The 14,855-nt window shown below is 40.4% G+C and overlaps 1 protein-coding gene across 3 annotated transcripts in view; it reads left to right on the top strand.

Annotated features, from left to right (window-relative positions):
- Positions 1-14,855, top strand: part of LOC124877366 (cyclin-dependent kinase 1-like) — a 110,334-nt gene that overhangs the window by 61,133 nt on the left and 34,346 nt on the right. The window contains exons 4-5 of one of the 3 annotated variants that reach the window (XR_007040502.1): positions 286-334; positions 13,901-14,004. Coding sequence is in view for 2 of the 3 variants with exons in the window: in XM_047380486.1 (XP_047236442.1) it covers positions 286-334; positions 2,900-3,073 (223 nt within the window). In the remaining variant the exon portion in view is untranslated. Of the gene's footprint in view, positions 1-285; positions 335-2,894; positions 5,442-13,900; positions 14,005-14,855 lie in introns of those variants that run through there. The other 2 variants (XM_047380488.1, XM_047380486.1) reach the window with 2 other exon arrangements.

Genomic DNA, 14,855 nt, shown 5'->3' on the forward strand with positions numbered 1-14,855 from the left:
TTCTACAACCCGTTTTTGCGATGTAGAAGCAGATGGCAAAAATGGCAACAGACATTTTAGAAAAACATCCTTACATGTTTTTCTTTAAGAAATATTATTTCAGGTTATTGTGTTTATAATTATTAAATAAAGACAAAGTACAAAATGTCAAAAATGAGAGTCAACATTTCCATGTGTCATTACATTTGCCGTATATAATTTAACACCCTCAGAAATAAAAGCTATTGCACACAAATGAAATAATGCATCTATAATCTATATTTTAACCTTTGCTCTTTATTTCAGATATCTGGGTATCTGTGTGAAAGAAGACAAACTGTACCCGATCTTAGAGGTCAGTTCTGCTCTCTGCTTTTCATGTTTGCCATTTGTGATTTAATGTTATTATATACGTCTTTTATGAGACACGAAACATATTGCTCTTATATACTCTAAGCACCATTGAAACAGTTTGCTGTGTGGTTTGTAGTGCAACCAATGCATTTGTTTCCTTGTTATTCTTTGTTATATTCTTGTTAATGTTATTATTCATTTTCCAAAAAAAACACACCAGTAGTTTTGTAACGTCATACATACTGCATACTATTAGACACCAACAAGCTTGTCCAGATATCTAGGTAGATCAGAATATTCATGTTGAAGTTCATAAGAAAGGCGTTCTGCACACATCCTCTCTTGAAAGAAACAATAAAACAAAACAGCTGACCAGCTAATTCATGGTGCACAAATGATAGGATTAATTTCTATTATTTATATCTTTATAATACTGCACCTTTCAGCAACTGCCATGAATGTACATCTTGTATCACTTCAACTACAGGTCCTTCTCAAAATATTAGCATATTGTGATGAAGTTCATTATTTTCCATAATGTAATGATGACAATTTAACATTCATATATTTTAGATTCATTGCACACTAACTGAAATATTTCAGGTCTTTTATTGTCTTAATACGGATGATTTTGGCATACAGCTCATGAAAAGCCAAAATTCCTATCTCACAAAATTAGCATATTTCATCCGACCAATAAAAGAAAAGTGTTTTTAATACAAAAAACATCAACCTTCAAATAATCATGTACAGTTATGCACTCAATACTTGGTCGGGAATCCTTTGGCAGAAATGACTGCTTCAATGCGGCGTGGCATGGAGGCAATCAGCTTGTGGTACTGCTGAGGTCTTATGGAGGCCCAGGATGCTTCGATAGCGGCCTTTAGCTCATCCAGAGTGTTGGGTCTTGAGTCTCTCAACGTTCTCTTCACAATATCCCACAGATTCTCTATGGGGTTCAGGTCAGGAGAATTGGCAAGCCAACAATTGAGCACAGTGATACCATGGTCAGTAAACCGTTTACCAGTGGTTTTGGCACTGTGAGCAGGTTCCAGGTCGTGCTGAAAAATTAAATCTTCATCTCCATAAAGCTTTTCAGCAGATCGAAGCATGAAGTGCTCCAAAATCTCCTGATAGCTAGCTGCATTGACCCTGCCCTTGATAAAACACAGTGGACCAACACCAGCAGCTGACACCGCACCCCAGACCATCACTGACTGTGGGTACTTGACACCGGACTTCTGGCATTTTGGCATTTCCTTCTCCCCAGTCTTCCTCCAGACTCTGGCACCTTGATTTCCGAATGACATGCAGAATTTGCTTTCATCCGAAAAAAGTACTTTGGACCACTGAGCAACAGTCCAGTGCTGCTTCTCTGTAGCCCAGAAAAATCCTCCATTACATTTATTTTAAAGGAATTGTTAGGGGTACCAATAATTGTATCACAAGTGATTTCAAAACCACTGGTGCCACCTATTTACCTTTGCCAACAGACTTTTTCAGCAGCTTCTATGGAGGCCTTGAAACTTTAGGTTCAAGAAGAGCGTAGAACTTGCTGTATGGTCATTGTTGTGTTCATGGGAGCTTAACCTGGACTTGTTGCCATGTGCTAGTTTAGTGTTAATGGGCACGTAATTGTAGCCAACTACTGCCACATTTTCCAATGGTATTGATCTTCCCCAGAACTACTGGGCAGCTGTTCAAGATGTCCTCCAGGAATTCTATACCACAGCATAGGAGGCAAGCTAAAAAGCTGATCTTGCCTCAGATCTGGTGGTTTGTTGGCTTTGATAAGGTGGGATAAGGTGGACCAAAAACTTAAAAATGCTGGGGTTTTCTCTGCCACATGTAATTTTATGGGTTCATCCTCTCTACTACTCACTTCAACCAAATCTATGCTCCCTACAGTAAGCATTATAGCTGAAAAAGGGTACCAGCCTGGATCACCTGCAATGAGCTGGCCGAGACAGATAATATGAGAATTCTGAACTCAAGAATTCTGCAACGGCCACTCAGCTCCCATGAACCCTAAACAATGTTACATGAAAAGTTGTTTATAGGAAGTTCTTTAAGAAGGTTTTTTTTAAGTCTTTAAGTGTTCTGATAATATTGGACTGAACAGTGGTTCAGCGGTTGATAGCACTTATACCTTGTAGCATGATGGGTTAGAATCCCGGCTGGGCGTTTTCTGAATGCAGTTTACATGCATAGGTTCTCTCCAGGTACTCTGGCTTCTTCCAGCAGGCCAAAATATTAACTCTTAATTGGTCTTCCTAAAACATATCCATTAGGTGTGAGTGTGTGTGTGCATGGTTGTGTGTCCAGTGTGTCTCTGTGTTGCTTTGTGATGGATTAGAGACCAGTCCAGGGTGTACCCCGACTCTTACCCAATGACCACTGAAGGTAGTCACCAGCTCCCACCACCCAACAACGCAAACAAAGAACAATATATTTTTTTATTTTATTTAAGTTTGTTTTCACAGTAGAAATAATGTAGATCACTACCAGATGGGCAAAGACAAATGCTCATCTCACTGTTTTTTTTCTCTCTCTCCTTTAAGTACAGCTACAGGGAGAATTCTCTTCATCTACATACCATACAGCAGCTGGCTGCTATCTCCAGCAGATGCTGCGGGCAGTCAGGGACCAGCTTACTGAAGGCCTTCACATCCAGCCCATAGTCTTGAAATTCACCATCATCAATATTCACTTCACTATGGGCAGTAAAATTTTTACTTAGTACACCATATCTTTGTCATATATAAATTGGTTGCTTTTTACAAAGTAGTGTACAGATGTGCCATTGGATGACAAATGCAGGCAGGTTGTTCCTGATCTCTACCTTGGTTCTGGGGAGGATCTCTGGGTCAGCCGGGATTCTGGCCAATATTTCACAGAGAACAATGCCAAAGGAGAAAACATCTACCTGAAATAAGTAGGAAACCCATTTCTTTTAGAAAACATAAATATCCAGATTTTCATGTAATCTGGGAGTATTAAATTTCACTTTTACTGACATTTTACATTTAAAACAAGGATCAGTATTTTCTTTCTTTCAAGGTCACATGCTTTACCTTCCAGCACACAGAACTAAATATAATTTCTGGCAAATGACTGAGGACAAACCAGGACTTGCCTTGCGGTCATAGGGTTCTCCTCGGAGCATCTCAGGAGCCATCCAGAAGGCTGAGCCCACCAAGGACAACTTCCTGGCAGGATCTTTCACAGGCAGCTCCACCACTTCTCTCGCCAGCCCGAAATCCGTCACCAAGGCCTCCCATCCGCGAGGCGTCACCCGAATCAGACAGTTCTGGAGGGACACACGTGGAAAGGACTGCAAAGTGAGAAATTGACAGCAGGGGGCAGCATGAAGAAAAAAAAAATATATAGAAAAATAAAAGCTTTATAGGCTCATTATGTCATCTATGTTTTAACTCTAGAGAGGCAGATCTTTTCACATGCTTCAGCTGTGTTTCATGGAACAACTTTAGCTTTTCCTGTCATTACAGGGTAAATGAGACTGCCAGCACCTTTCAAGCACACTAAATAATTACACTGGAACTGTGTGGAACAAGGTAGCCTCCAATATACTGATAAGGTGGTACAAACCAAAATCTTTCATCATGCATTTGCTCTTTAATAAAAAGCAATCACTTTTAATGGAAAACAGAACCCGGAATGTTTACAGCATGTAAGCAGGAGGTGTGACAACAGAGAAATGCAGGACGTGGGAGAGCTGCTTAGAGATATCATTGCATAACATTCAGTTGTCCCAAATATGTGTGTAATGTCTAATTGAAGTTTTCTATCAGGATTGATGGGTGAAAGCGGGTTTGCATGGAGTTCCCTGTGTGGCTATATGTACAAGTGACATCTTTGCAGTCTGACTCATTCTCCAACAAACCTCTTCCCTCCAGTAACCTTTCATTACGAGGCCTTCCTAGGGAAAAACTTCAATTTAAGACCTACGTTTTAAATTTAGCAGTGTCATTTATTCCTTTCTTTGGCAGCAAAATCAACAGCTTTAGCGAGGAAATGGAAAGCTCTGCAGACACAAGGAGAAAACCCCAAAAAAGCTCTAAATAGAACAACGTACTTTTCACTTTCATTCTCTACATTACATCTACATTAGTCTACATTGTTTCAGGGACCATTTCAACATCATTGACATTTTGGAGGTTAGAAATACTCTTCTCTGAAACTTAACATGTTCACCAGATTATGATTGGGGCAGGAGAATTTTCATCCTTATTGGACCTGACAGACGACTAGGTTTATTTATATTTTTTATCAATAAAAGCACCATATTTAAGCTTTTTTAGGTCTCAATAATTACATTCTTTAGTGTGGATGCACCTACTGAGTAAAAAAGACTCCAGGTTAGCTATTTTCACTATCAGTGTCAGAAGAAAAGTCTCAAGTCAAAGGTGGAGATTCTCAAGGAAATACACACGAAGTTTGCGGTTTCACTAATGCTAACCATGCTTACCACACTAATAAATAATATAAGATACTAAAGTCAGTTTAAAATGTCAACTCTGTAATTTTGTCTGTTTTAAAACAACAGTAAAACAGCAACTAACACATTGTGACATTACCCTGATCCAAATGTAAATGATTAATAGCTTATCTCAGCAGGTAGGCAAAATAATTTGAGAAAAATTATTTTCAGGCAGATGTCAAAGTTCTGCTCAAAATAATTGCAGGCCAGCATCAACAGCCAGATCAATCACTGTTTTTGACGTTATATTTCTATAGTAGAGTAACACGAAACCAACAGACCCAAAAGTCATAGCTGTAGGTGTCATAAATAACAGGATGGGCACAAACTGCTACAATACGTTTATCCTCCATCTTCTTCCACCACTTTGTGGGATTTCCTGGGATCTTCGTCACATGATAAAATACGTCACTACGTCAGAAAGCTAAGCTTCTCTGTTTGGTTGACAAAGGTTCAGGTTTCCCAACTCAAGCGTCTGCCGCTTTGGTCGCGCGAAACACACGTCAGAAATCTCATAATGGTGCGTTCACACCGAATGCGGATTCTGCAAATTTTTCACCTCATTTATGTGCTTTTGCCCGCTTGACATTCCGCGTCAACGCTGCGTTGGCATTTGGCAACAAGCGGCAACGCTTCGCCGCATCATCAAATAGGAGGAGCTTCCATCTGCTGTTTGCTGGTTTCAACTGAACATGGCGGACATGGATTTCATGGATAATCACGGTGTTTTACCTGTGGAGCGCCGAAAATCGCCGCCGACGTCAATGTCCCTGGGTTCACCAGATTCTTCAGGGACGGGAACAGTTCGGAGAGTACCACCACCTACTCCAGGAGCTGCATCTGGATGACAGTCGATTTCAGCGGTGGAGCAGTGTGTATCCTAAATGTAATATATATTTTATTGATATTATAGTTATCGTTTCTGTAGTATTTTCCAAGGTCGTTAAGAGTGCAATGCATTTCAGGAATGATAGGAGCTACAATATTTGCAAGAAACTAAATTTATTGCAATAAAAAAACTATTTACATAAGTGTCTGAGTTGTATGACTCAACACTGAGGGAGACAAGTACAGAAGGACCTTGTACTGAGAAGAGTGATGGAGTGCCATGGAGAGAAGGAACGAGAGGAAGTTTAGGTTCATCCCTGGAGAAACTGCCACATGCATAAAAATGTCACATTATTCGGGGTCCATATGGTCCAAATTTAGCACAACTGTGCTATGTTCAAAAATCATCTGCATTAATTTGAACTTTATGATTTCTTGTTTATCTAGTGGCAGTCCTTCCAGGGATGAAGCTAAATCCAGGAGAAAGTGTTCCATGGAGGAGTAGACCCGTGGGGGTGGAGGTGGTGGCCGGTTCCGGAGAGCTTCTAGAAGCTCCCGTTCCACCTCAGATGGCTCCTCCCGGGTCGCACTGTCCTCCTCCTCCTCCTTCCTGCAAGATTACACAGTTCTTAAATTAGATACCACACTGAGCTATTGTGTTGATGTGCAGGTCTACTCCTGTATACTTTGACATGTACACACCTACGGGAGGTTGTGCAGCAGCAGAGGATGAAGGAGCAAAGTCGGAGACAGATGAGGCAGCAGGTGCTTCGGATGGAGTGGACCCATCCTCTGTGTCCTCACCATTTGTGTCTGTCAAAAAAGACATGGCAAGATAGTGCAATATTAACATAAGTCAAAGTTAATGTTTTCTTTTTCATTATTAAATGTTTTTTGGCAACGTACCTTCTGTCTCCGACGTCTCCTCTTCTGGGGGTGGAGCAGGTAGGTCCTCTGCCATCTCCTTGACCTGGCCCGTGGTGGGCCGTGGAGCCACAAAGGGGTCGAGGAATGAGAGGACGCAGAGAACCTCCACTTTTCCCGCACCTGCTGCTGCTCCACTCCTCCTCTTCTCCAGCTCCTTCCTTCTCTCCTTCAGGTACGTGTCCCGCAAACCCTTCCACTTTTTTCGGCACACGTCCTCTGAAAATATAGGGATTTTTTGTGAGATGAAGTCACATGAATATTTGTGTATTCCAGAAAGAGGCAATCGGCGACAAGCAGGTTTTCCCTCTATTTTTTTTTGGGGGGGCGGGGGAGTGAAGTGCAGTTGTAGCCTGTCTGCGGTTGCCATTTCACGGATGAATCGTGATATTGTCTTATTCTTATTATGCTTTTATGAGTTTTACTTATAAAGGTTATAGAGAATATTTCCCCCTTTTAAAAATTAGCCCAACGACAGACAGGGTACAGCTTCACGTTAGCAAGTGACGTGCCGATATAAATTAGCCAAAAGACAGTAGTTCAATTGCGCTTTTTTAAAGTTTTACCTGCTACTCCAGTCTCCTCACTGAATCTTGTCCAGGCTAGGTCCTTCCTGTACTTGTCTCGGTAAAAGTAATTAGTTGAGTCATTCAACTCAGGCTTGCCGCACACCGCCACTATGATTTTGTCCTCCATCTTCAACCGCTTCTTCTCTGCTGCGGTCTTTCACCCTATGTCACAGCCACATCCAGTCCCTGATTGGTTGACGCGACGCGAATTTAGGAAAAAGTTCAGATTTTTCAACTCGTCCATCGCTCCGCTCCGCTCCCGCTTCGTTTGCCGCGTCTTCCGCGCCTCAACGCTCCGCTCCTGAACGCGCCTCTACATAGGGATAACATGTAAATTGGCCGCGCGCGAAGCGGGAGCGAAGCTGGAGCGGCGCGATGGACGAGTTGAAAAATCTGAACTTTTTCCTAAATTCGCGTCACGTCAACCAATCAGGGACTGGATGTTGTTGTGATGTAGGGCGAAGGACCAAAGCGGAGAAGAAGCGGTTGTCAGTTAAGATGGAGGACCAGATCATAGTGGCGGTGTGCAGCAAGCCAGAGTTGTATGACTCAGAACGAATTACTTTTACTGAAACAAGTACAGAAAGGACCTGGCCTGGTTATGTTTAGGCACAAATATCTTATATTTAGGAGATGTGGACATTAAAAATCGGCTGTTTTTTTATTGAGCTGAGATTTATTTACTCACCGAAGACAGATGGACAGGCGTTCAGCAGCGGGGATACAGCGCCGGTAGACCGCGGTGAAGTTAGTTTGAAGTTGGATGTTCAAGCTCCGCGGAGTTAGCGGCATCTAGCTCACGGTCGATCCGATTCAGGCACTTAGATTTTCCACGATTGTTTGGTTTGGAAACTTATTGACGGTCCCTAGTGAACCACCGCGTGTCAGAAGAGGGAGCAACAGAGAGCAGCTAGCTGAAATCTGGGTGCCTGACTCGGATCGGCCGTGGGCTGGATGCTGCTGGCTCCGCAGAGCTTGAGTGTCCGGTGTCCGGCTTCGGACTGGCTTCACTGCGGTCGCCGGCAGTTGGTGTCCTGGAAGCCGATTCATCTCCCAACGCGGGGCAGCAGATCTTCGAACTGGGTCCTGGATAGACGGAAGTACCGCTGAAATCGACTGTCATCCAGACGCAGCTCCTGGAGTAGGTGGTGGTACTCTCCGAACTGTTCCCGTCCCTGAAGAATCTGGTGAACCCAGGGACATTGACGTCGGTGGCGTTTTTCGGCTCTCCACAGGTAAAACACCGTGATTATCCGTGAAATCCATGTCCGCCATGTTCAGCTGAAACCAGCAAGCTGCAGATGGAAGCTCCTCCTATTTGATGACGTGGCAAAGCGTTGCCACTTGTTGCCAAATGCCAACGCAGCGTTCACGCGGAATGTCAAGCGGGCAAAAGCACACAAATGAGGTGAAAAATTAGCAGAATCCGCGTTTGGTGTGAACACACCATAATGTTATCATGGTTGCCATTTTGTTTGTGTATGCCTCTGCTGACTTACGCTGCGTTTGTGGTGCTGGTCATGTGGGCGGGGAAACCGCCAAGGCGGGAGAGAGAGGATGGGGTGCAGTCCAAAAAGAAAGGGCGAGTGGCAGCCTAGAGACGGTGCAGTTATTATTGTTGTGGTTGAATAAAAAACCCAGTTCAACAGAACATCGTGTCAGCGTCATTACACTATCTTGGAAAAAAGTTTTAATCTCAAGGAGGCTTCACCTGGTTAAATAAAGACCGTTATTATAAGTATTATTGGTATAAGTAACATAAGCAGATTCACATCACAACCCTCCCCCATATTTGTTTCCACTTTTCCTTTTGATCCCGCCATTGTATCATTAAGACACATTAAGATCATATTGACACCATATTCAGAATTTATCGGCATCACAAACACCATTCATTTATTTTGTCAATTTAAAGCTTTACACAAGAAATTTACATCATTGTAATTGTTCTGCCTATTTTATATTTATTGTCCACTTGATGGCGCAGTAGGGCAAATAAAGCATGTTGATGCCATGGCTCATGAGTTGAGCAATTGGATGGAAAGCCTCAATGATTCAAGAGGCTTCATCTCGCCATCACTACCTCGCACTTCCTCCTCTGGACTCCAGGAGTGATTACCTGGGATGTGCCTCAGCGTACCGCCTTGCTGTTTCTCTGGTTGCTCTCCTGTTGCCTGCTGCTTCTCTGGTTGCTCTCTTGTTGCCTGCTGATGGATCTCTCTTGGATACTCCTCGCTCACCTACCTGTCTGCTCTCTTATGCTCTCCATCCGACAAGACACCAGCTAGTATAAAACCTCCAACTGTCCACCCTCCGACGGCGATGCACTTCTTCACAGATGTTCGCATCACCACCTCAAGCTTGTCACCTCTGGCAAACAGCAATAAGAACTCAAACAATATCCAAAACACCCTCTTACCACAATATTCCTGCACCAGTTTTTACTCCATTCTTTCTTCCTTAGTGCTCCCTCTGGAGGCCTGTGTGATACCCATCTGAAACTCTGCTTGTTTACCTGTTTTAATAAACCCTATTCAACCATCCATTGTGTCCGTACTTGTTGCTTCCACCAGAGTCGAATAAACAAACAATTATGACAAGTACAAGGTATAATTAATTCTGAAGTGGTTACTTTTCTTGACAAATTGTGGGATTTTCCATCAAGATGTAAAGTGATGAGGGACTAACAGTAGTGAATGTTGTTTCAATTATTTCAATGTTACTTCAATCAATTACTGTTGATATTTAGAAGTTAAAATGTGATTGTTCTTGCAAATATATTCTAAAAATTAAAGTGCTTGTTTTTAGACATAAATGCAATAAAAAACTGAATAAAAACATTTGTATTTTGTTTTTATGTTTTTTTTATTTTCCTAATTTCCCTTTTATTATTTGTTTGTCTTCGCAATAGCAGAGGAGAGATTTTGGCAGTTTCAAGGGGAACAATGGCTCCGAGCTGAATCCCAGACAGAGTTGAGAACATTTAGAAATGCCTAAGATTCAATTAGAAAATGGTTCCAATATCTAAGAATGAACTAGGAATTTGTTACAAACTTTTTTGATTTGGGGATTTGACACCCAAATGTAATACTGCTTAAAACATTTGCCACGATTTCTAGATGGCTCAAGAATTGCAATAAGTGACTAAGAATAAAATAGCAACTTATGATTCAACTAATAATCCTAACATTGTGACATTCTTGGAAATTTAAGGTATTTGTAGTCTGTGTTGAATTAGGGCTTTATCTTTTTAAAATTATTTTACATTGAAACTAGTCTTTTAACATGTTGAAACTATTCAATATTTTGTACATTTATGTTATAATTGGTGCTCAGAAAGAAAAACAATTTTTCTCATTTGTGCACCAATATGGTACAATGTTGCTTACAGAGAATAAACTCCAACAACTTCAAACATAAAAAAATATTAAATTGATTTAGACCATGTTCACTTAGTCTATTTTAGGACATACCAAAATCTTGATCTTTTTACCTTACTAGTATCATAATGCACACCATAGGGAGTTAAAAAATGTAAATCTTTTTATTTGTTCATCTTAGATGGTATTTTCGTCATTTTAGAATTAGATCAGGTAATTGGCAACTCCATAGTCAGAAACGTGACATTAGAGACACCAGCGACCATAGTCAAATGTTTGCCAGGAGCAAGAACGGGCGACATCAAATCCTACCTGAAACTGTTGGCTAAGGATAAGCGTAAATACAGTAAGATTGTTATTCACGCTGGCGGTAATGACACTCGTTTATGCCAATCGGAGGTCGCCAAAGATAGTGTTGCCTCAGTGTGTTAGTTTGCCAAACCAATGTCGGACTGTGTAATTTTCTCTGGTCCCCTCCCCGATCTAACCAGTGACGACATGTTTAGCCGTATGCTGTCATTCAACCGCTGGCTGTCTAGGTGGTGTTCACAAAACGATGTGGGCTACATTGATAATTGGCGGAAAACATGGTCTGATCCGGAGAGACGGCATCCACCCCACTTTGGATGGAGCATCTCTCCTTTCTAGGAATCTGGCTGAATTTATTAGATCTCCAAAACTCTGACAACCCAGGGTTCCGACCAGGAAGCAGGGTCATAGTTTACCAATCCTCTCTGCAGCTTCTGTACTGCTACCCATCCATTACCCTATTAAGACAGTGTCCCGCCCATGGCCAAAATTTAATAGATTAACAAATAATCTAAAACAAGGAAATCAGGAAAATCTAACAAAAATAAACACAACTCAGACTAAAACGAAAAATAAAACTATTAAATGTGGCTTACTGAACATAACATTTCTCTCTTCAAAGACTTTGTTAGTTAGTGACTTGATTTGTGACAATAAGACTGATTTATTTTGCCTCACAGAAACCTGGCTGCAGCAAGAGGATTATGTTACTATAAATGAGTCAACTCCTATTAATTATTTAAATTTTCACATTCCTGGCAATACTGGGCGAGGAGGAGTAAGTAAGTAAGTAAGTAAGTAAAATTTTATTTATATAGCACCTCTCAAGACACAGATCACAAAGTGCTTCACAACACTAATACAAAGTACAATTGGAATATTTATAAATGTAAAATAGAAGAAGATAAGATAAAATCAAAAATAAACTAACCAAACGCAAGCCTAAAAAGATGAGTTTTTAGCAGTTTTTTAAAAGACACCACCGAATCCGCAGTCCTTATACACAAGAGGATAGAGTTCCAGAGTCGGGGAGCTACTGTTGCAAAAGCTCTATCACCCTTAGTTTTCAGCCTTGTGTGATGTACAGCCAGTAGGACTTTACCGCATGACCTCAGAGACCTGGGGGGATTTAACGGATATAAGAGTTCACTGATATAAGTTGGGGCTTGACCATGAAGACCTTTATAAGTCAGGACCAGAATTTTAAACTGAGCTCTGAATTTAATGGGGAGCCAGTGCAGCTGGATGAGTATCGGTGTGGAGTGGGAATACTTAGAAGATTTTGTCAGCAGTCTAGCTGCAGCATTTTGAACAACCTGGAGACGTTCCAGGGAGTTTTTGCTAAGACAGGTAAATAAAGCATTACAGTAATCCAAACGTGAGGAAATGAATGCATGGATAGTAATCTCAAGTTCATAACGTGACACAATGGGACTTAACTTAGCAAGGTTAGCAACCATCTTTCAGTCCGATTTATTGATTAGTCCCATACCAATTAATAGCTACAACTCTTTTGAATATTTAATCCTTAGTTTTCCTCATCCAAATTGCGAAGCACTAAAACCACTTCTGTTTGTTGATTTGTACCGTCCACCAGGCCCTTACTCTCAATTTTTAGATCGGATTTCAGACCTTTTATCTGATTTAGTGTTAAATACAGATAAGGTTATTATAGTGGTGGATTTTAACATTCATGTTGACACTGAAAATGTTTGCCTAAATATAGCCTTTAATGCTATCTTAGCTCAAAACATTAACAAACCTACCCACCTTTGTCTTCATTCTCTGAACCTTGTGCTGACATATGACATTGAGTGTAAAGAGATAGCATTTCCTCATAACCCTGTCCTGTCTGACCATTTTTTAATAACCTTTGAGTTTAATTTAACTGAATACTCCACACCTGAAAGAAAATTTCATTATAGTAAATCATTATCAGACAATGCTGTAACAACCTTTAAAGAATCTGTTCCACTTTTAATTTCCTCATTATCAGAAAAAAAACCCAAAGTGGAGGTCATTAATTTTGTTCTTCTCCTTCACAAATTGATTCTCTTGATCATAGTTTTACTTCATGATTGCGTGGCAGACCCCTTGAAAAAAAAAGTTGATTATTCATAGAAGGCTCCCTGGTTTAATTCAGAGCTGCATTCTTTAAAGCACAATATTAGAAAATTGGAGAGAAAATGACGCCCTACACACCTAGAGGATTCATACTTAATCTGGAAAAATACTAATAAACATAAGAAAGCTCATAGACCTGTCTTAAATTTTTCACAATTATTTTACAAACAGGGTAATGAAACTTTTATGTGGCCAATGTCTGTCCATTTTGTCTGTCTGTTTTTGTGAAATGAATGACTGTTTCATGTTATGTAAAAATTAGGGTATATGTGGCAAGGTACATTTAATTGAAATTGTTTTCTGATATGAGACTAATTGGAATTTTGAGTTTTTAGGTTCTGGAAACAATTCAAAAAAGAGGTAAACTGGGGAAGCAGTCCTGGCGCTCGGTGGTATTTATTGAATAAGATATTATCTATATGCCACCAAAGGGTTGCCATGGTAGTAACTAAGGAAGTGCCAGAAAGGGAAAATCTCTCCTTTCAAAACATGATTTTAACAGATGTTTGGACTTTTTCCAGTCAGGTTCAGAATGATCAAATTAGACTCAAATTTTACACAAGATGAAATGCACCTTAGCAGAATTATTGGACTGGACTGAAATGGAGAAAACTTGAGTTAATTGAAACAAACTTTAGTTACTTGAAATAAATGCAAAGTAATTAAAAGGGAAAGAACTATAGCTGACTGAAACTGTACAGTGTTATTATAAAACTGGGTAAGGCAAACTAAGATTATAAGATGTAACATACCCTTCATTGTTGTGTTCATCAATTTTATTAACCCCTCTAAACTGATGAGTGAGTTTTTTTTTAGAACTAAGAGACCCACAACCGCATAGAACGTTGGCAAATTATATGAGAAAAACATTAAAATCTAGAAAGATACAAAGTGCAAATTATCTAAAAAAATATGTTTTTGACACCCCGCAGACCTCCTCAGATGTGAAGGAAGGTGACTGGTAGTTCTCACAACTCCCAATGCTGTGAAAATCCAGGAAAGAGCTACTTGGATACATAAAGTACAGTGTAAGAAGGTGAGTCAGTCAATACTTTCTCCCAACACCTAGGAGGTGACAAAGTCTGACTACAAAGGGGTTGTAACCGTTTAGAGGTGCTTTGTCTCAATATCAGTGAAGAAACCAACGGTCCTTCCTAGCATTTAGGGGAGGTAAGTGGTTGACTGATAACTACTACATAAAAAAAAAGGTTTGAAAAATATTACTGAAGCAATTAATTAGAGCTGTTTTTTGTACTTTAGCATTAATTCAATTCAATTCAGTTTTATTTATACAGGTCCTTCTCAAAATATTAGCATATTGTGATAAAGTTAATTATTTTCCATAATGTCATGGTGAAAATTTAACATTCCTATATTTTAGATTCATTGCACACTAACTGAAATATTTCAGGTCTTTTATTGTCTTAATACGGAGGATTTTGGCATACAGCTCATGAAAACCCAAAATTCCTATCTCACAAAATTAGCATATTTCATCCGACCAATAAAAGAAAAGTGTTTTTAATACAAAAAACGTCAACCTTCAAATAATTATGTACAGTTATGCACTCAATACTTGGTCGGGAATCCTTTGGCAGAAATTACTGCTTCAATGCGGCGTGGCATGGAGGCAATCAGCCTGTGGCACTGCTGAGGTCTTATGGAGGCCCAGGATGCTTCGATAGCGGCCTTTAGCTCATCCAGAGTGTTGGGTCTTGAGTCTCTCAACGTTCTCTTCACAATATCCCACAGATTCTTTATGGGGTTCAGGTCAGGAGGGTTGGCAAGCCAATTGAGCACAGTGATACCATGGTCAGTAAACCATTTACCAGTGGTTTTGGCACTGTGAGCAGGTGCCAGGTCGTGCTGAAAAATGAAATCTTCATC

The sequence above is a fragment of the Girardinichthys multiradiatus genome, chromosome 12, assembly GCF_021462225.1.
Source record: "Girardinichthys multiradiatus isolate DD_20200921_A chromosome 12, DD_fGirMul_XY1, whole genome shotgun sequence".
NCBI lineage: Eukaryota > Metazoa > Chordata > Actinopteri > Cyprinodontiformes > Goodeidae > Girardinichthys > Girardinichthys multiradiatus.